Source organism: Stegodyphus dumicola, chromosome 9 (assembly GCF_044657685.1).
Source record: "Stegodyphus dumicola isolate Sdum_Otavi_A_Nest chromosome 9, ASM4465768v1".
NCBI classification, from domain to species: Eukaryota; Metazoa; Arthropoda; class Arachnida; order Araneae; family Eresidae; genus Stegodyphus; species Stegodyphus dumicola.
Window position 1 is genome coordinate 181468189 of NC_140776.1, and position 22613 is coordinate 181490801.

Here is a 22613-nt window from a genome sequence, read left to right on the forward strand (position 1 = left end):
AAATTAATTTCAATAGTTTCTTCACTTACTGCCAAAAGTTTCTTCGTATTTTAAAATTCATATCGATAGCTTCTTTGAAATTCAAAAAATTAATGCAAAAAGCTTCTACGTTTAGTATTAGCAGCTCTTTCTTGATTCCAAAACCTAATATCAACAGCTTCAGAAAATTAATATTAGTATTTTCTTCAGTTAATATTAAGACTTTAATTTATTCGTTCCGTAATAATAAATTCTTCGCTAATTCCAAAAATTGAAGCCAGCAGCTTTTAATATATGTACTTTCGTAATTCCATAAGTTAATGTCAATAGCTTCATCTCATAATGTCAATAGAATTTCGTAATTCCAAAAACTGTTGAAAATAGCTTTTTAGTGATTTCAAAATTTAATGTCAATACCTTTTCCCAAATTTAAAAGAATCATTATCAATAGTTTTTTTTTTTACCTTAATGGCAACAGCTCTGTCATAATTCCAAAATATAATGTTAGAATCTGTGAAATTCCAAAAATTGGGACCAAATGTTTCTTCGCCTAATGGCAATAGCTTCCTCTAATTCCAAAATTAATGTCATTAGCTTATTTGTAATTCAAAAATTAACGCCAATAATATTTTCGCAAAATGATAGCAGTTTTTTCTAACACCAAAATTAATTTCAGTACTTCTTTGCAATTCTAAAAATTAATGGCAATATCTTCTTCGTTTGCGTCAGACTGATTGGCTTACGAAATATCTCCACATGAATGTTCTACTCTTGTAAACGAGACAAAACTTACTTCGAGGTGAAACTTTTGCAGAATACACTTGCGGCTACTGAAATAGTTTTGAATTCTACTCCACGTCTTTTATAGAAATAAAGTTTGGCCACTCTGTTTTAGAGCGTCACGGAAACGTTTGAAATAACCTTTCCCATCTACGTTTTATGACACGCTTCAGCAGGGAATGTTATACCTTTAAAGATCTCTGTATCTCGCGCGGAATTTTATTGCATTTCCAAACCTATTCCGAGATTTCGGTGCGAATTTTTACAGAAAATGTAAAGAGAACTTTATTTTTCCTTCCTTTTGCGATTTGACTTCAAAGCACGCCTTAGCTAGTTCACTGCTAGTTTTTATTGACTGCAGTGGTAATAATAGAAAAATAAAAGAATCTGCAGTCGCGAAGCTTAAAAAGAGTTGAATCTGCCATAAGTCGGCCGAATATTTCACAGATGGGTATCTTCAGAGAAGATACTAGAATATTGATAAATGCAAATATGGATTAGAATATTTTCTCAGTGTGAAATATTTTTCTCGGCAGGAATTTTTGAAGAAAGGGATCCGGTAACTTGGGTAAAAATAGAATGGATTTGAAATTTGTCAGGAGCTTACAGAATTGGGACAATAAATAACATCAAATAATAAGATATGAAAATAGAAAACACAGAAATCTAGTTTTTGCATTGGAATTGTTGTAACATAAACAACTTGAATTAGATAAGCCTACATTTAGACGAATTAATTAATTATGTATGTATTTATATGATTCATTAGCGACAGAGTGGTAAAGTCGCTGACACTAGTAGTTTGGTTGGGTTGGATCATGGGAAAGAACTAGCTGGGGGGAAAGAACTATATGGGCATTTTCGTGATTTTCCCCATGTGTAGCTCATGTGTTAGTTCCCTTAAAAAGTCCTTTACGAAATGATTCCTCCTCTTAGACAGACAGCCCTGGAGTGCTTTGGCATAGCCAAATGAAACCAAATGTATGTATTTATACTAATTATACCTATAAATATGTATTTATATGTTTCACTACGATATTTTGGAAGCAGGAAATATGAAACATGTTCAATGCCCTCGCCGGGACTTGAACCTGAATCTCTCGAACACGCGCCAAGTGTGCTAACCGCTACAGCATTAAGGCATGAAGATGAAGAAAGAGGAATGCTCTTGAAAGAGGAAAAAAAAATCTTTAAATACTCGGTTGGACGGTTTGCGGTTGGATCGGGTGGGGCCTGTTACAGTCATAAGACTATCCTTGAGGCGGTTAGGTGGACTAAGCTTCGACCAATACTGGCAACCTTATATACTCTCCCTTTTAAAGGGCAACTGGGGATTAGGGGACCCAATCGCCAAATCCTGGTGGTGAAGAATCATTATCCACCATCTTTTAGTTCAGGCGCCACTGTAGACTCATTAGGTTATTTTGAAGTAGAAGATATGAGAAATGTGCATCTCCGCGACTCGAACCTGGATCTCTCGAGTACGCGCCAAATGTGTTAACCGATACACCATGAAGGCATGCTTCAAAGAGGGAGAAAATGCCTTACAGCTTTTTAAATTCCTTAATCTGTTATGCAGCTATTATTTTTATATATATAAGCGGCTAAAGTATGTGTCGCCGATAGTTTATTGTTGCCACTCGGAAAAATGAGCGCGGAAATAAACGATTCCGCAGTTTTTAATTAATATCTCGGCCGATTAAAGTCGTACGAAGGTGAGAACGGTATCGATGGATTCGGAGAATTTTTTGGAATCCGAGAATACGCGTCTCGAATTTGAACTCGGCGCCGTTCCGTAGATATTCGAGAAAAAAGAATTTTGCACGTAGCCAAATTCCTGTAATAGGGAAAACCCAAGAAAGAAAGTGGAAAATGTAGGGAAAACGTTGGGAAAAATTAGTTTTTAATTAATATCCCGGCTAATTAAAGTCCCAAGAAGACGTGAATGGTCAAAATGGCGTGCCACGGACCTGCGGAATCCAACGGTGTGCTTCGCTAAGCCCGGAAGCCAGCCGTTTCGGAGGAGATGATGTTACTGCACTCCATATATATATGCGGCTTAAGTGTCTGTTTGTCGCCGATAGTTTATGGATTGCTTGCGTAACTGTACTAGCCAATGGGGTGAAGTTGCCACGGCACAGGGTTGCCGTTTCAATTGAGACGTAGACAGTTTCCTGTAAAAGTTGCCTTTGCTATGACCATCTATAAGTCTCAGGGCCAAACGCTTAAGCGTGTTGGCATTTTTTTACCCGAGCCTGCATTTGGACACGTTCAACTTTATATTGCCTGTTCAAGAGTTTGTGAAAGAACGGACGTAAAATTAAAAATAATGGATGGTCCTCTGCAAGGCGAGCTTAAAAATGATGCAAAGATCTACATAAGAAATGTTGTGAACAAAGAGATCTGTAACATGTGAAATAACATTTCATTATTTAAATCACCTTTACTGACTGAACTAGCGGTGGCTCTTAAGAAATGTACCGCCAGTGGTTTCCTTCATTGCACTCTACTTTAAGCAATTAAGCAAGTAGAAGGGGGAATCCCCGTGGAGCAGTCATGGAGGTAGGAAAGGGAGGAGGGGCCATTCGGCGCTAGAAGTGAAGCACTGCTTTGAAGCTTGGGTCACCAGGCGGGGTGTTCTTTGTTTACATTCAGAAGCTCGCTTGACAAGATTCTGATAGTATTTTGACACACGACAGTTCCATAGAAATCGAAAAAGGGACACTCTCGCATGAAAGAAACATTCATAGTGTGATGGATAATAGCAATTTGTATAGTTTACTGACATTTACGCAAAAATCACATCTTGGTTATTTTTCGATAACTAACAACAGCGATTTTGATTATGAATTTCTTTTATAAAATTCTAAGCTGTTGCACTACAAAAATATAGATTTTAAGAAAATTGCTAAAAGAGATCTGCCAAAATTTATTTTCTAGAAGATTTGAAAAGTTTGAAACTTGATGACTAAATGTAAATATAAAATTATGTATGTTAAAATATTTGTAATTAGGTACATAGGTCAGATTAAGTTTTTATTAAATAGAGTAACGCATGCAAGGGCTATCTGCCTAAAGAGAGAGATGCCATCGTGGAGGAATTTTGAAGAAAAACTGACCTTTGAGTGGGTATTAAAAATAATACTTATAATTTTCATTCAAATTATATTCCTATATATTTTTTATGTAAAACTTTCGGGTGTATGCTAAATTAGTGTAAATTACTTTACACGAAAAATATAGTGAATGCACAGAAATTAAAGATTTGCACATGCCGGAAATGATAAATAGGAAATATGTACGGGTATTTATGCATGTGCTTGCAAAAAGCATGTATCTGCCTTTGACAAAATACTTAAATATTCATTAAATTATTTATAAATGTATTTGAAATGAAGAATTTATTCACTTATAAACATCTGTGAAAGTACTGTGAAGAAATCTAATGATTAAATGTATGTAATTTATAATGATTATAAATGTTATCTAAATATATAATAACCTTAATATTGAATTGTAAACATAAATTGAAATCCTGTTGACAAATACGTTATAAAACTATTTAAGTAAGAATTGTTCGTATTGTAAAGCAATCTGTTAAAAGCTATTGTAAAGCAAATGCTATAAGATGCGCACTTAAGAACGTAATAAAGAGTTTTGGAATATGTATTGTTGAAATGAAGGGTAAAAAAAAAAAAAAAAAAAAAAAAAAAAAAAAAAAATCTGATAAGTATAATTAAAAGAATTATTCCCTTTACATTTTATAATAACTCAGTTACAAGTTTTAAATAATACTTAAAAAAAAAAAAAAAAAAAAAAAAAAAAAACTTATTTTATTCCCTTTCAGAAATGTTCACAGAAAGTCAAGTACTATTTAAAGTATTTCGCTAATTCCTAATAATTCTCTAATTTAAAATGAACCGAATAGAGCATTAATTATAAATTGACTTACATTTTTCGATTTAAAAGAAGCCAAAAAATCATGTCATATTTAAGAAAGTATTTTAGGAAGAAGCTCTATAAATAGAAAAGAAATAATGCATAATTTTAATATTAATAATACAATAAACTTTGATCTTAATTTTTGTACCTTAACCGAATAAAATCGAACTACCTTATTTTTTTTTTCTAATGTAATTAACGAAAACTTGTGAAAATATTTCATTCAAATTAAACCATTCTGAGAAAACTGTCCTGTGAAAAGTATAGCATTTAATTCCGTTCAGAATGAAATGTTGTTTAAAAATATGTTGTTTTCACATACTTAGGACTCTGAAGTGTTGTAGAAAAAGAAAATATATACATTTATATGTATATTTGCGACGTAATTACAAAATATTTACAGCCGAACGCGTCAAATCCCATAGAACTCAATGGTAAATGACCCAATGTTTTGGTCACCACGTAGGGATCGCCGGTGCTTCAGAGCAGGGTACGGAGAAACTTGTTTAGGGCGACTCCTTCTTACTTCCTACCTCCATGGGAGCAGTAAGTAAAGGGGCATCCTCGCCGCCTGCCCTGGGTAATTCAGTTCAAATTAGCAGACACCTTTGCACAAATCATTTTAATTACAATTTATAATATCTAGAACAGCGGCCATTTCGTATGACCGCCAGGCTTTTTAGTAATTATATAACTGAATAATTTAGTCTAGTCTATTAGTAACATTGTGGGAACTGGCTCTTGATCGGTACAGGGGAAGGATTCAAAGATGTTAACTTCTAGATGAGTCACTAGATGAGTCTAGTGTTCGCGCATGGCTGATAAATAAATGTCTGCATTACATAAAGCTAAACCTCAGCTAAAAACGTTTCTAATAACAAAGTAACAGAATAAAAATAGTTTACTATGCTCATTTAATATCAAAGAGCACTTTTAACGGTCCTCTACTTAAAGAGACTAACACGTTATTTCAGGGAAAGTTGTTCAGCCCATGCATACGCTATCGTTTTGAAATTCTAATCATTTGTGAATCATAACCAGCTTAGCAATTATATTTGCTGTTAAGTTGATTAACATGATTCGTTCTCGAGATTGCGATTTTCACACACAGGCGATTCGAATGGCACTCAATCAGAGAGTAATAACTTGATTCAATTATCATTTTTAGAATACTTATACTTAGGCCTGACGCCGGCCTAAGATCGAAACCGATTTTCGAATAACCGTACCGATCATCTCCTGCCTATCCTAAGTAACATCTCTCCGATATTATATTTCCTAATGATCAAAGAATACGCGAGTGATTTTTGTAACTCAAATTTTACTTATTGTTTAATTTTATACTGAACAGTATAATAAAAGTATTTTTCAAATTAGCAATTGGAGTTTGATGAAATGTATATCATATAAATGAATCTGTGAATTCATAAAATTGAATCAAGTTCCTCTTTTTACTTTCTTGTACGAAGTAAAAAGGAAGTATTGTAATCGCGAAAAGTTTCAGGCAGCATATTTCAACGAAAATATCCATTTTGACCGCTATCGAATGCAATTTAAAGAATGTTTTTGCGTGATATCTGTACGTAAGGACAGAATAAAACATTCTTTTCCTCCAAAAAAATTAAAAATCTGCTTTAAAATGAATTCTGAAGAGAATTTTTCGTGGCGTCTGTACGAACGTATGTACGTACGTATCTCGCATAACTCAAAAACGAGTAGCCTCAGAACGTTGAAATTTTGTATATAGGACTGCTTAACATGTAGATGTGCACCTCGTATTTTGGTTGCAATTGGCCGCACCAAATGTATATAAATATATTGATATATATATCTACTCTGTTACCCGGCTCAGTGATCTCAGTTTCTTTACTCTTACATATTTGTAAATTGTACATTTTTTTGCTTTAAAAATGATTGAATTATGTTGTTTTTATCTTCCGATTAAGGTTTTTATGCCTTTAATAAATCAGTATGCAATATTTTTAGAATTATCAACAATTTTAAAGTTTCTAAGTGCCGCTAAGCCTTTTTTTATGGGGACCATTGATTGTTTACATTTGAAACAGCAGACTAGTGGATTTGTTTCCAATCTAGAGAAACTTAGCTTCGCAACAACAAAGATAACGCCTTCATTTATTATTGCCAGTTAGATCATGCTTAATCCTTTCTGGAATTTTTTCGCAGAAATAAGTGTTTAACATTTACTTCGTAATTTTTAATATAGATATTTTGAGTTTTTATGCATTTTTGCCTTCTCGCGAAGTGAGAACTGAATTAATTGAATGAGAAATACTCAATCGTCTGTAAAAAACTGTTTTTTTTTTTTTTTTTTTTTTTTTTTTTGTTAACTTAATTTTTTTTACACATCATTCTAGCTTTATTATAGTATTTGAATAGAACATGTGGCAACGATTTGATAATTCTCTTCTTTAAATGATATAAATTTTGTGCATTCTGAGTTATAATATGAACGAAATATAATACTGTTAAGTGAACCTAGCGCCAGAGTGTCGCTATGGTAAACAAAGTGAATTTTAAAGAATGCATTTATTCTATTGTGGCTTATGCGCTGTCAAAGAAGTAGATTTAATTCAATCCAATAAGTTTAAATGAAATGCAAGAAAAAAATGCGTATAATTTAATATTCCGTACAAGGAAGTCATGTGGTGTACACATCAGATTTTTTTAATTTTATTGTAACGCTTATCTTCTTCATTCAATAGTTCACTCGCTTTTAGATGTTCTGATACTTCTATGCGTACGGTACTCTGTTTTTCGTTCACATAGACTGGATTATATCTTTTGCAATCGTAGCAAAGGCAACAAACGATGCAAATCCCTAAGAGGATTTTGTCCGTAAATTAATCAAAACTGCTTTGAGTACTTTAAAATCTTAAATCTCTGCGTAATAATGTAATAATGTAATCTTTGTGTCTCATAATAAGCACCCCTGAATGATCTCTCTGGGAATTCCATCCGGAGCGAAAACTTCAGTTAGCAAGGTCTAGAGATACATAATATGCTTGTTTGGCTAAACAGATGCCGACTTTGCTTCAGCTTATTTTGCGTGTGTCTCCACCTATACCACACAATACGAATTATGCTTTATATTGCAGGGTTGCTATCTTTGTACGAACTAGCTGATTCAGACCGAGGAGTCATTATTTTCAAACAAATTTTCGCTCACGTCAAAGTTACTTCTCTGGTCCTTACAGTCTAAACTTGAGTAATTTCCAGCTATTTTGGCATAAAAACTAAGAAGACTGATTAAAAATATAGCATTTGTGCAGCTCCCCGGGTGTGTAGAGAGTAGCTAGTGAGTGAGTGAGCGCCACCAAGGAAGACCACTGACCTGGCCTTAGCCTGGCAGAAACCATCTACTCTCTGCTCCATCCTGCTACGGGAACGCAGCCGAATAGACGGCTAAGAGCCTCATAAAGTCTACATGTAAGCTTGGATATTGTTGTACGGGGAAAGAGTATCCTGTTAGGAACTACTTAAAATTAAGCAAAGAAGCAATCAAAAGACTGTTAAGAATCGCTGTTAGAATAAACAGAAACTTGTCTTAGATAAAGATAGGAGGACTCTGCCTGAAAAATTAACTGCCGTGGATTTTCTGGACTTGCTAAATGTCTACATGCGGGTGCTTATCCTGATACAACTGTCATATATTTATGGGGCTTCTGTGAAATCATTGGTCCTGCATGGAGGAAAGTTGTAACCTATTAAATTATTGCCCATAGTAAACTTTAAAAAAATAAATAAATAAAAAATTTAAAAAATAACTAAATAAAGAGAGAGATTAAAAGATGATTAAAAAAAATCCTAGCGCCCACGCATAATTTAACGCAGATTACTTTTCATGTGCCTAACTCTGATGTAAGAACATTTAAAAGATTGCGTACCTGTTATCACTAAGATAACAAATTCCTGCATAATTTAGTTCTTTGCGCATACTTAAACTGTAGTTGTTTAACAAATTGAACCATTCACCTGCATTTTCTTTCGGAGTACTTGCAGACAGGATAATACATACATAAGAACAAAACTGAATATTAAAGCGAAAAACTAACATGATACTCAGTATAGAAATACAGAAAGCTGATCCCAATGCCTGCATACATAACACTTAAAAATGCATACGTAATACATGAAAACTAAAAATAAAACTGATGTAGGCCTTTAACCCTCCTTCCCGAAAATGTATGAGAAGGCCAAGTAGCTTTTGTGTCGACCCTTGGGGCATGTCTCACCACCTGCCTTATAAAGAGACGATCCACGAGATCTTTTGTTAGACGAAGTGCGATCAAAATAATAATTGAAGTTATGGTATAATATAATATAATGATTTCAGATCAGTCAACCCATCCCTTTCTCGATGGCCATGTACAACAAATCTAAAAATCTCGGTATACCTTAAACTGAAGCTACAGCCAAAGTTTTTGGATAATTTGTAATCATGCTTTCATTTAGGAGAACTTTTCATAGTAAATCCGTTCGGTATCGTATACTTAGAAAGCAATTTCCGAAAGTTGCCCAATAGAACAAACACATTGGTTCAGCTCGTAAAACATAAAATTTGCGAAAAACAGCACTGTCGTGCAAAGAATCTTCATAAATTTAAAGGTAAATTCTCGCCAGAAAACGGAACTCATAACTAAAATTCCATTGAAAACTTCCAACGGGATGCAGAGGCGTAGAATTATCTACTTTTCTATCGCCACAAAAGAATGACAACTAGAGCAGATCGCTTCTTTTGTGTTATGCAATTCTTCCGAAGCTTTCCTCTTCACAAGTGTTCTCTTTCGCGCTTCTTAACGAAAATATGGGTTTTACACGCATAACACTTATCCCTAGTGCTCAGTTTATATTTCCACAATACAAAATGTTCTCAGAATGAATATCCTGTTTAAATCGCAAAGTTCATAGAACATCCTGAGGATATTTATTCTCAGATGTCCTAAGGACTTCGTAATTTTACAGTCTGAGAATGCCTTGTTTAACTCGCTATGTCCTGGGATATGTGAAGATATCCTGAAACTATTGATTCTCAGACGTCTTCTGAAGACTTCTTCGGTTAATTCGTGTTGAATTTCCAAGAGACTTTCGTCATCAACTATTTTAAGGATTCTTATACTCAGTTCTGAAAATTATAGTTTCTCGGATTCTTTCGTGGATATCTTATGGATATGAAGAGATGTAATATTAAGCCATCAACAGCATGTGTTAAGGAGCTGTTTCAGGTTGATAATGTAATAAGTTAGGACTTTTAGATCTTCACTACATCCATTACACTATCGACGGGGATAAGCGAGGATTTCCTAAGGATATACAAGTATGGGAGATTAACGACTCCGGGAATATTCTAAGATGCCCTGAGTATGTGCACGGATCCCATCAGCAGCACCTTTAGAATACTCCGATGAGGATTTAAGGTTGTGCGGATTTGCTATTTTAAAAAGATATTAATTAATACTCGAAGCAACAATACTGTTACGAAATGTACAGGCGCGGTAAGATAGCTTCCCCGCAAAGGAGTTTAAGGTTGCCATAAAATAGCAAGGGAAGGCAGAGTTGCCACATTTGGTGAGAAATCGCCCATTTGGCGAAGTTTGGCGACAAAATTGGCGATATACCATGGACAGTTGGAGAACCTTCTGGAACGAATTCTTACCGGTTTAGCCCAGAATGTTCTCAAACACAGGCCGAAAGCTATATATAAACCCTGCTGGTCCGCAGTCAGTCAGTGTGCGTCTCTCATCGAGTGAGTGTGTCTCGTCTAGCGAGTCAATCCCTGCGGAGGCGATCGCGTTGACAGCCGGCCAGCGAGTGCCGAGTGGGTCGTTGAGTGCACCGAAAGAGTCTCGTAGAGTATCGCGGCTAGTGCATCGCCGAGAGAGCGTGTTGAGCTCCGGAAACGACTGAACCGAGAGTCAGGAGATGCTCACTGTGTCGTCGAGAGCATCGCGAGTTGCAGCGTGGAGACTCTTGAGAGTATGTGGAGTTCCGATAACAAGCAGAGTCGGGAGCTGTACTCTGATGCTTTGCAGTGAAGTTGTCTCCACCGGAATAGCCTGATAACCTGAAGCCTGTGTCGCTGATTGTTCCAGCGAGTGTTTATAGTAGATCTTCGACGACTGTAAAAGTGACTTTGGAGCTGTCCTGATTAAATATTGGCTAAATAAAGTGTGTTTCGATACTTCATCAAGTGTCGTCGTTATTCCCTCCAAATCTACAAACCCCGTACGAACGTGAAGGAAGAAAATAACGTAACAACTGGTGTCAGAAGAGAAAAAAAAAACGCAACAATACATAAACTATTGATCTGAGTAAAGACTATACAACTACAACATTCATATCTTTTTGGGGATTTGAATCCGTGCTCAAAATCCTCGAAATGTGTTTTAAAGTCCTTTTCGTGAAACCCCTTTAGAATTTTTCAGAGAAGTTTCTTTCATTGCATTGATACACTTAAAACATTGACCAAGAAGCGGCTGCTAAATGAGTTGTCTTCCCATAATTCCTGTCATTTTCTATGAACTTCTTGCCGTAGACACCGAAAAACACACAAGTGTAAATAGCAGTCTTCAAAGGTAGTTAAACTTGCATCTTTACGTACCTCCTAACTCATTTATTGAGCTTTATTGACCGGATTTAGAGCTTTATTGAGTCCATACATATTCCTCTTCTTGAAGAGAGTTTATTTCGAAGGGAGGCATTTGGCCCTTAATGCTGTAATTTTCACGCATATTTTGATTTTCTGAAGAAAGGGAGATATATATTCAGAAGCTATAGTATCAACGTCAGCTTTAATAATTTTTAAGTGTGATAATGCAATAATAAAACTTTCTACTGCGATTCGGTTATATAAAAAAAGTACCGAAATTCATCTTGTTTGGGATTCCAGCGCTCTGGCTGAAATCGCGATTTCTTCCAAAAACAGCGAGGTTGAGCTTCAAATAAATTTAAATTCTAGTTGTAGATGCTTGCCCAATTTTCAACCGTGTCTTTTACAAAACTTTAAAATATCCACTAAATTTTCTTTTGAATACCGCAGTGTCAAAAATATAACTTTTAAAATTCACTGTCCTAATGAGAACAGCATTTTTATGCAATTAAAAAATTCAGTTTATTTAAAATTTACCTCATTGAAATTATGAAATGAGTGTTAAAATGTTTGAGTCAATTATAATTTTCAGCCTCTTTTAATGCTAGTCAAGAACGAAGGGATTATAATTTTCTTTTAAAATTTAAATATAAACTAATGTATATGGAAATTTTTCTAGTATAGATTACGATATATGATACTGAGAAATTTTGATATTGACAGTCCCACGCTGATCTCACATCGAGTGAGTGTGTCTCGTCTAGCGAGTCAGTCCCTGCTGAGGCGATCACCAAGTAACAGTGGCTTTAACAGTAATAACAGTGGCTTTGTATATCATCTTGGTGTTCTTTTGTAAAACTTTTGGAAAACTAATTTGTTTTCTTTATTAAAGATTTCTATTCTGAAATGCTTAAGACGATCTCCGACTGAGGGTGGGTTCAATGCACGATCTGAAAGCAGCTGATAAGCTGAAATTTTTTTCTACCAACATTTGTTTTTAAATTTCTAATAAGAGATTACAAAGAGAACTGTTGACAGAACAAGCAAAAATAAAAGAAAGGCGAATATTTACATTATGGTAACTTGGCGATTTTTTGGCGAAACCTTGGCGATCAATCCTGCTACAGCAACCTGCTAGTTTTGTTTTGGACGTCATTTTGTTTTCACGAAGTAAAGTCTTTTTCTTTTTTTTTTTCTTTTCTTTTCTTTCTTTTCTTTTTTTTTTTTTAACTCATCATTTTTTCCAACAATCTGCTAGCCGAATCACGCTTATACTAGAACTTTTATGGAACAAAAAGGCTTAATCATGACGAAGATTGGGTGCAAAATTGGGAGAAAGTGCAGAATCGCAAACTGCTTGCCGCGTTTTTAAGAATTCCACATACACGGTATCCATGTACACGTCGACCTGTTTTCACTTAAAAAAACATCCCAGAATTGCACAAAAATAGCACTGTGCACACTCTTGACTTTATTCATGTACACATCGACCTATTTTCACTTAAAAAGTCAAAGAAAATTGACAAAAATCCAATTCTTCTTACTCTTGTAAAAAGCGCCAAACAAATAAGTGGACAATTCAGCACTTTAGCAGCGAAATTGTTTCTAAGTGCTTATTATCTAAAATTACGATCGGAATTTTCCGGAAAATTTCACATCACGTGTCTCATGATCTCTCATTTCTCTGAGACAAAATAATCTGTGATTCGAACTATGTACTTCTCAGATTATTGCTAAAGTCCTAGCTAGTAACCTTTATCGCCTTACCAAAATGTCGCCAAACTAACAGTTACAATATTCTAAAGATTAGCTAAAAGAAATCCTCAGAACTATAAAATAGTCCACAATATAATCTATAAATATATTTTCTGTCTCGCCTCTGGCAATATCTCACCCAGAGTGATCTAACCTTAAGTGCAGGACAACGATTAAGATATGAGCATCCCTTTCTTCATGAAGGTTGCACAGTTTGAAAACTGGGGTTAGGATAATGCTCAGTCGATGCAGATATTTTAAAAGGCAATCATGGCCAGTAACAAAACGAAAGATAGCAACAGATTTCTTTCTGGGCCATAAAAGAGTGTCAAAAATTCTTTATGAATGTTATATGTCCATACTTTATGAATGTTCCTTTTGCTAGTGTTTTTCCAAAAAGCTTCTCTGCAGCAATTTTTTATTACTCTTTTCGTAATATAAAAAATCTGATGTGTACACCTCATAACTTCCTTGTACGGAATATTAAATTATACGCATTTTTCTTACATTTCATTTAAACTTATTGGATTGAATTAAATCTACTTTGTCGATAGCGCATAAACCACAATAGAATAAATGCACTCTTTAAAATTCGCTATATTAGTTTACCATAGCGACACTCTATCGAGAGGGTCACTTAACAGCGTTATTATTTCGTTCATATTATAACTCAGAATGCCCAAAATTTATATCATTTGAAGAATCATCTAATCGGTGCCACATGTTCTATTCAAATACTCTTATATATCTAGAACGATGTATAAAAGAAATTAAGCAAAAAAAAAAAAAAAACATAAAAAAACAGTTTTTTACTGACGATTTAGTATTTCTCATTCAATTAATTCAGTTCTCACTTCGCGACAAGGCAAAAATACATAAAATCTCAAAATATCTCTATTAAAATTTACGAAGTAAATCTTAAACACTTATTTCCTCGAAAACAATTCCAGAAACGATTAAGCATGATTTAATTCGCAATAATAAATAAAGGCGTTATCTTTGTTGTTGCGAAGCTTAGTCTCTCTAGATTGGCAACCAATCTGCTATTCTGCTGTTTCAAATGTAAACAATTCTTTCATTCTTCTGTTCAAATTCTTGTCATAATCATGCTAATTAATTTAAGGGAAATGTTTTCGCTGTCCGCAAAATATTGCTTCGGGTGCCACCACTTTGATACGACTGGTTTAAGTATTATTTGAATGGGCCAAAAATGGTTTACATAAATATATGAATATCTGTGTGAGAATGGTATATCTTAATACTTTTTTTTAAATGCTACGTACTTAGAATTTCCCTTTTAGTTATTTATTTGTTAGCATTTCTATTCGTTGGCTATAGCAACTACGGACTTATCATGCTTTAGGCAGCTTTTCCGTGCAAAAGGCGTAAGTGACTAAGCAAGTGCACATAAGAAGGAATGTTGGAAATTTCGCAGTCAACATATTATGGGCATTAGTAACATACTTTATTAACTACATTCATGGCATAAAATAACAGCTGTTGTATACATTGTTAAGAACTTCAAAAAAAAAAAAATATTTTATACTTTTGACTTAACGCCATATTCAGCAACATGCATTTACAACACTAAAGAGAAGAACTTATGCATCGTTGGTTAGCAACAACATTCACTTATGCCAGACAGGATTTGTCTCAAGCTGAAAACAATAGGGGTTTTAAAAAGCGAGTTAAGTGTTTCGGATGAAGTGCAACACACGAGCAAGGTTCGCTCAATGGCAGAGTGACTATCGCGCGCTTCGAATTCGCGTAAAACGAAGCTTTCCTGTATACCCTTCTCTTCTGACTTCCAACTTGCTTTTAGTTTTACATCGATGGATATATATCTCGTCGAAAATCCCAAAAACACATTTTGGTGAGAATTTCGTGACACACGGTGTACGGTCGACGACCTCTAGTACCGCAGTTTGTCCCTAGAGGTCGCTGGGCTTTGCCGGGCGTGACGTCATGTAGTTTGAGGGCCTGACTGAAGTTCCACAAGAATTAGCGTGACCTGACAAAACATGGCAAGGCTCGTGAGCTCGGGACAGGTAAGAATTTCCTCATTCTTAACACGCTGTTTTCCCTGGCGGCTCTTCACGTCTTCTCTCCGAGAAGTTTGTTTTGTTTTTTTGTTTATTTCTGACTTTGCGGGTTCTTCCTACAGGAATGAATTACTGAACGTAACTGGACAAGCGAAATAATGTGAAAATGCTGGAACAGGTGTATGGATTATGAACACCCATCGATTGCACTTTATACATCAACTGATTGATTGGTGTTCTCTTCGCAAAATTTGAAGGACTGGATAATTTTTTTTTAACTTTCTTGGGATCAGTCTCCAGGCTGTGCGACCATCTAATATGACGAAAACGTGTTGATTCCTCTATCTTCAAGCGTTGAAACAGACGAGAAAATATGGTAAGTTTTTAAAACTTATTTTCCTAAATGCGTTATTAAATTAGAGGCAATGGAAATTCAAAATTAGTCAACGTTCCTCTTAGATCAGCGTAAATGTCAAATAAAAGTACCTCCGGTCATAGTCAACCTCCGGGTAAAGGAAACCAGAATTTTTTTTTTTTCTTTTTTTTTTAAACTTTTAATCGACATTTTTACTTTTAAACGAGGATTTATCTTTTTCGTTATTTTTTTTTTAATTATTTTTTTTATGTTTCGAATATTGATTTAATTTCAGGAACCAGATTAACTTATTTTCCAAATTAAATTGTTTGAAAATACTTGTAAATTGTTAATATTTTTACTTTAACTGCAACATAAATTGTTCTGTTTTTTTTTTTTTTTTTTTTTTTTTTTTCCCTGCGTTTGCTTAACTGCTCTCGGATTAACTGTGATTTCAAATTAATCGTGAACGTAGTCCCCCAGGATTGTCTCTGCAATAGCCTGTAATTGGAGCCTGAAACACCTGTAATTATCTGCAGTTGTACCTGTAACCCTATAATTATTTCTAATCTTCCCGTTTAACTGGCCGTAATTTATTAAAATCTTCTATAACTGTACTTATATAGTTTTAAGTGCATATTAGAGGTTTAAGGCAATATTTTTTCATATTAAAATAAGATCGAGTTGCCAATATTCAGCGGTCTTAACCAACGGCTAATGATGACACCCAGAAAAAGATCTCAAATTTTCAGAATAAATATGATATTTGCGAAGCTTTAAGAAATCTCTTAAAATTTTCCGAAAAATAACGGCGAAACTTCATGGCATGATAAAGTTACTGCCCTAATAATCATTTATCTTTTTTTTTTTTTTTCAATGCTTTCTAAATCTCTTTTCTCCAAACCAAAAACATCTTCAAAGATTCCCCCTTCCTTCCTGAAGGAAGGCCTGATGTCAGAACCATCGAAGCGAACAGAACGTTCGTAATCCAAGATATAAACAGCCTCAAGGCGTGTTTATATCCAAGATATAAACACACTGAATACTGGTAATTCGACCGAGGTTCAAATCTCAGCTAAGGGATTGTCTACATGGACGTTTTCGTGATTTTACCGGGGCCCACCAGCGGCCGAGCGGTAAAGTCGCTAAACACTGGTAGTTCGGTCCGAGGGTCGAATCCCGCGGACGGGCTGGCTGCATGGGCGTTTTCGTGGTTTTCCGTAACGTGTATACGAGCCAGTTTCCCTTAGAAAGTCCTCCACGAAGGCATCCTTTTTCTTAGGCAGATAGCCCTCGAGGCTTTGCCATAATCACACACACACGTGATTTTACCCATGTTTAACATCTATACGAACCATTTTGCTTTAGAAAGTCTTCCCTTTTTTTCTAGAAAGATACCCATCGCTTGCTTTGCCATAATCAAACAAACCAAATCAACCATCGCTTCATTTATTAAAATTTTCGAGGGAAAGTTATTGCTTTAATTTTAGCTATTTTCATTTGCTCATCAGCCGTACAAAGCAAATCATTTAAAAACTCATTTTTACTATAATATTTTGCTACAAATCTTCTTTTCTAGGCCATTGTTATTGTTTAAAAATGGTGGCTATCTGAAAATCAATGAAATAAAAGAAACTGAGAAGATTTTTCGCATGCGATTCCCGCAACTAAAAAAAAAAGTAGTTCAACAATAAATCAATTTAGAAAATAATATTGAAAGAAAACTGAGAATTTATTGAGACTATCAGAAAAAATCTATTCCATCATCTAATATCTAGCATTTCGTTTTTCCAATATGTGTAGTTAAAGCAGGAATTTTATCGTCGTAGGGGGAAAAAATAAAATTCGCAGGACAATTATGAGGTAAAATTCGCGGAACTTTGGTGGTGTGGGATTTACACTAAATTTTTTCCGAAAAATTTAATGATCAAAATTTATATTGCACTGTTTCCTAAAGTGAGCTTTGAACAAATGTAAGAATTTTAAGATATCTAGATACTGATAAAAAAAAATCTGATGACACCACATGACTTCCCTGTACGGAATATTAAATTATACGCATTTTTTCTTGTATTTCATTTAAACTTATTAGATTGAATTAAACCTACTTCGCCTACACCGCATAAACCACAATAGAATGTGGTCTATTGTAGAATGTGGTTTATGCCACAATAAGTGCATTCTTTAAAATTCACTTTGTTTACCATAGCGACACTCTGGCACTAGGTTCACTTAACAGTATTATATTTCGTTCATATTATAACTCAGAATGCACAAAATTTATATCCTTTAAAGAATTATCTAATCGTTGCCACATGTTTTATTCAAATACTATAATAAAGCTAGAACAATGTATAAAAGAAATTAAGCAAACAAAACAAAACAGAAACAGTTTTTCACAGACGATTGAGTATTTCTCATTCAATTAATTCAGTTTTCACTTCGCGACAAGGCAAAAATACATAAAAATTCAAAATATCTGTATTAAAAATTACGAATTAAATCTTACGAGGTAAAATAGTAAATAGCTTATTAGCTTATTAGCTAAATAGCTTATTACGTAAAATAGCTTATTTCCTCGAAAAAATTCCAGAAAGGATTAAGCATGATTTAAATAATAAATGAAGGCGTTATCTTTGTTGTTGCGAAGCTAAGTTTCTCTAGATTGGAAACAAATCCACTAGTCTGCTGTTTCAAATGTAAACAATCAATGGTCCCCATAAAAAAAGGCTTAGCGCACTTAGAAACTTTAAAATTGTTGATAATTCTAAAAATATTGCATACAGATTTATTAAAGGCATAAAAACCTTAATCGGAAGATAAAAACAACATAATTCAATCATTTTTAAAGCAAAAAAATGTACAATTTACAAATATGTAAGAGTAAAGAAACTGAGATCACTGAGCCGGGTAACAGAGTAGATATATATATCAATATATTTATATACATTTGGTGCGGCCAATTGCAACCAAAATACGAGGTGCACATCTACATGTTAAGCAGTCCTATATACAAAATTTCAACGTTCTGAGGCTACTCGTTTTTGAGTTATGCGAGATACGTACGTACATACGTTCGTACAGACGCCACGAAAAATTCTCTTCAGAATTCATTTTAAAGCAGTTTTTTAATTTTTTTGGAGGAAAAGAATGTTTTATTCTGTCCTTACGTACATATATCACGGAAATACATCGTTAAATTGCATTTGAAAGAGGTCAAATTGGGATATTTTCGTTGAAATATGCTGGCTGAAACTTTTCGCGATTACAATACTTCCTTTTTACTTCGTACAAGGAAGTAAAAATGGAAAGTGACTTTGGGAAATGGCCTTTTTATCGTATTCTAGAAAATCAGCAAAACTTGATATTCAATATTCTGGTTTATATTTCAGAATAGAATTACTCTAGTGGACGATTTTCAGAAAATTCTAACGAAAAATGGCGCAGAATTCTAACATGTAAATAGAATAATAGAAACTAAAAACAAACTGGAGGTGAAGGGGGGAAACGAAATGCGAGGTAAAAGAGATCTGCGAAATTTTAGAAAATTCCCTAGAAAGCAAATGTTTTGAAATTTTAAATAAGAATTCAGTTTCAAATCGTGGAATATCTTCTTCGTTTAAATTTTAGATTCGAATCACTGAATATTATAGCGTTATGATGAAATGAATAAATAATAGCTTTACAAGGCATTTCTCGTCCGATAACTTACTTTAATGAAAATAATGTCAAATTCAATTTTTAAATTTTTTACTTTTTGCATACAATTTAAGAGAAAACTAAAGGCGCTGAATGCTTAAATTTTCAAGGAATTTATTTCATTTACTGTGAAAATTCTATAACTGTACAAATTATGCATTCAAGAAAATGTGCTAAAATAAACTGTGCATATATTAGATTTAAAATGATAGTAATAGTAAGATGCTAAATTTTTAATAATAATACTAACGGAATAATTTGTGATAGTTACTCAAATAAGAATAAAATAAAATTAAGAGGAATCAGAATGATTTAATTAAAATTTTGACTAAACCCCATGCAATAAAATTTATAAGGTTTATTTTAGCAAATACGTTACTTTTACGTTAATTTTTTCCTGTATCTTTTATTTCTTCCATCAACCTTCGCCAGAATACCAACATGTTTAAGAGATCAGAACTTCATAATGTCAAAATGGGCTATAAATGTAACATAATTTAAATCAATTTATCATTATAACTAACTGAGTTATGTTTATATAAATTTGCTTATTTATTTTTATATTCTTGATATTCTACTTGCCGTTTTACTTTATGTTGCAGGTTGTAAGGATTGTGTTAATTTTGTTAAAAGTTTAATTTTGAGTTAAAGTTCCTATCCTGTCGATTCTTGACTTCAACTTACTACTTCCGGCCAGAACGTAGTTTAGAATCACGTCTGAATACATAATGAGGAAGAGCGGTATTTAACCCCGAAGTTCTTCTATCTTAATTAGAGAAATGCCAGGTATTCTGTCTGCACGCGTCCGCCTTTTTTAGGCTACTCTCTCATAAGCTATTATCACGCTCGGCCGTACTTTAGGCCCTTGATAGCTACGCAGTCTATTAACGTTAAGAAGCCAACTCTGTTAGAATTTTTGATAGCTTCCGCTATACCTCTTTAGTTTAGATTAGTATTATTCTTAGTCTCTTAAGTTCAAAGCCCAAGTGTCGGCTTTATTGTACACTCCAAGACGGAGTTTTGTTAACTATTAGTTGGAATAACAAAGGGCTAGTTTACCCTTCTTATTTCCTGTCACACGAACTCAAGCGATTATTCGCTTATCAGTTCTTAAGATTCTTCACTTTCAACAGTAACTCAGCATTAAACGTGAGGAATCCTACAAAGTATTAAAATATTTTAAATAAAATAATAAAACTGCATTACTTACGACTGCATTCATGAAATTATACGGGCCTAAAATAATATTCATCAGAAAAGCTTAAGATATTCAATATTCTGGTTTATATTTCAGAACAGAATTACTTTTCTGTACGATTTTCAGAAAATTCTAACGAAAAATGGAGCAGAAAGTCGAAAGCTCGAAAGTGAATGGCATTAGAAAATATCTGCATTGCTACGAAATTTGTTTAGTATAACACAAATGGCCTTTATAAAGAGAAGCTTTGTCGAAAAAACAAGACTATAAGGATAAATCTATTTAACATAAAGGTAAATGGGTATCTTGGTAAATTGGCGAGATATCACTACGCTGGCGATGGTTTTTGAGACTAACTTTTGTCTCCTAATTGGCAAGAAATCGCCAAAATTCGCCAAACTTGGGCCATCATTTGGCGACATTTTGGTTCGATCCCCATATAACTGTAAATGGCCTAAATGCCTATGTATCTGTAACTGTATCCGGCACATACTGTTGCGTACCTGCAACTGTCATGACTTCCAGCAATTTCAAGAAATCGTAGGTACTGGAATCAGCTCTAAGTTGTTGTTTAATTCAGGATTGGCTTCGGAGTACTGAGAGATCTCCGTGCGAGTTTCTCGCTTTAGATGCGCTCTGCATTGCGTTGTGTTTAGCATTCTTAATACACTGACTACCAATAAGTATTTGGACACCTGTGATAGAAAAGAAAAACTATATTCAAAATCAATAGTTGGTAGAGCCTTTACGAGAGGTAATTACAGCGTGGACCCTCCGGGGCAGACTTTCCAAAAGTCTTTGTATGACAGCTAGTGGTATTCTTGGAGAACACATAGAATTTCCTTCACCGATTTTGCACGGGTAGTGCACCCCTGAATTCGGCGATGCAACTCGTCCCAGAGGTTCTGGTCTAGTTAGGGTTCAGGTCTGGACTCTGGGCAGGCCAGTCCATTCGATGAACTCCATTGGCACCATACCAAGCCTTGGTTAACGTCGAAACATGACAACTGGCATTGTCGTCCTGAAAGTAACAGGGGTCCAACTCGTAAAACTGCCACAACGTAGGAAGCACATTGTCATCCAAAACAGTGCAGTAGGCATCGGAGCTGAGCTTACCATGAATGGGGACCAAGGGTCCCAGCCCATACCAGGAGAAACACCCCTAGATCATAATTCCCCCTTCGCCGAACTTGACTGTTGGCACAATGCATTCTGGCAGGAGACGTTCTGCAGGTAGACGCCAGACCCAGACCCTGCCATCCGAACGATAAAAGGTGAACTTTGATTCGTCACTCCAAAGAACCCGTTTCCTCTGATCTACGGTCCAATTTCGATGTGCTTTGCACCACATTAACCGAGCAGCGCGGTTGAACTTTGTAAACGAAGGCTTATGGGCAGCAGCAGGACCATGAAAATCAAGCAGATGTGCTTCCTTACGGATAGTATTCATTGAAACAATACTCCCGTATGCCTGTTGAATCTCCTCGCGGATGAGGGCCATCGGTTGGGTGCGGTTCTTCCGAATTTCTGTGGACTGCACTCGTCGGTCTCAATCTCGCAGTTTCGTTGGTCTGCCGACTCGGGGCACATTCCGACAATCACCGTTCACCTTCTACTTCTTAATCACATAGGCCACTGTCGATTTTGGGTACTTCAGATCGCTAGATATGTCCCTTAAGGATCGGCCACATTTGTGATAACCGATAATTATACCTTTCCAGAAATCAGAGAGCTACGAACTGCGAGGCATCTTGCATGCGACTAAAGCTGATGCTGTTTCCTGCACGATATATACCGGCGGAGTCCGTGACGTACCTTAGGACCGCAGATATCGTCATTTGCATAAGTGTCCAAATACTTATTGGTAGTCAGTGTAGTTTGAAGTGATAACTACTGATTGTGAAAAGAGCTTTACTGAAAAAAGCTGTTCGAGTACTTTTGTGGAAAGTTTAAGAATACTGAAATGTTTATTTTAGGAAAATAAATTTTATCAAGCTATCTCGGTTCTGTGTGCATTCACTCCATTACGACACTGTATGTACGTAACGGTATATATAAAAGAAATATTAGGAACTATCATTAATAAAAGAAATATTTGGAACTATTATTATGTAACTAAAGACTTCCTGAAGATTTACACATCTTTAGGAATTATCACCGTGTAGTGATAGTTTCTAAAGGTGTTCCTAAAGATAATTCCTAATCGTAAATTTATATTCCTTAAATAGGAGAGTATCTTCTGTAATTTAAATTTTG

At 34.9% G+C, this 22613-nt stretch overlaps 1 protein-coding gene across 2 annotated transcripts in view; it reads left to right on the top strand.

Annotated features, from left to right (window-relative positions):
- spz6 (Spaetzle domain-containing protein 6) overlaps nt 1-22613 on the top strand; it is a 196582-nt gene that overhangs the window by 139511 nt on the left and 34458 nt on the right. Inside the window, exons 1-2 of one of the 2 annotated variants that reach the window (XM_035372614.2) lie at nt 14965-15111; nt 15228-15481. In XM_035372614.2, the coding sequence (XP_035228505.2) occupies nt 15479-15481 (3 nt within the window). In that variant the 5' untranslated portion in view covers nt 14965-15111; nt 15228-15478. Of the gene's footprint in view, nt 1-14964; nt 15112-15227; nt 15482-22613 lie in introns of those variants that run through there. The other variant, XM_085824423.1, reaches the window with a different exon arrangement.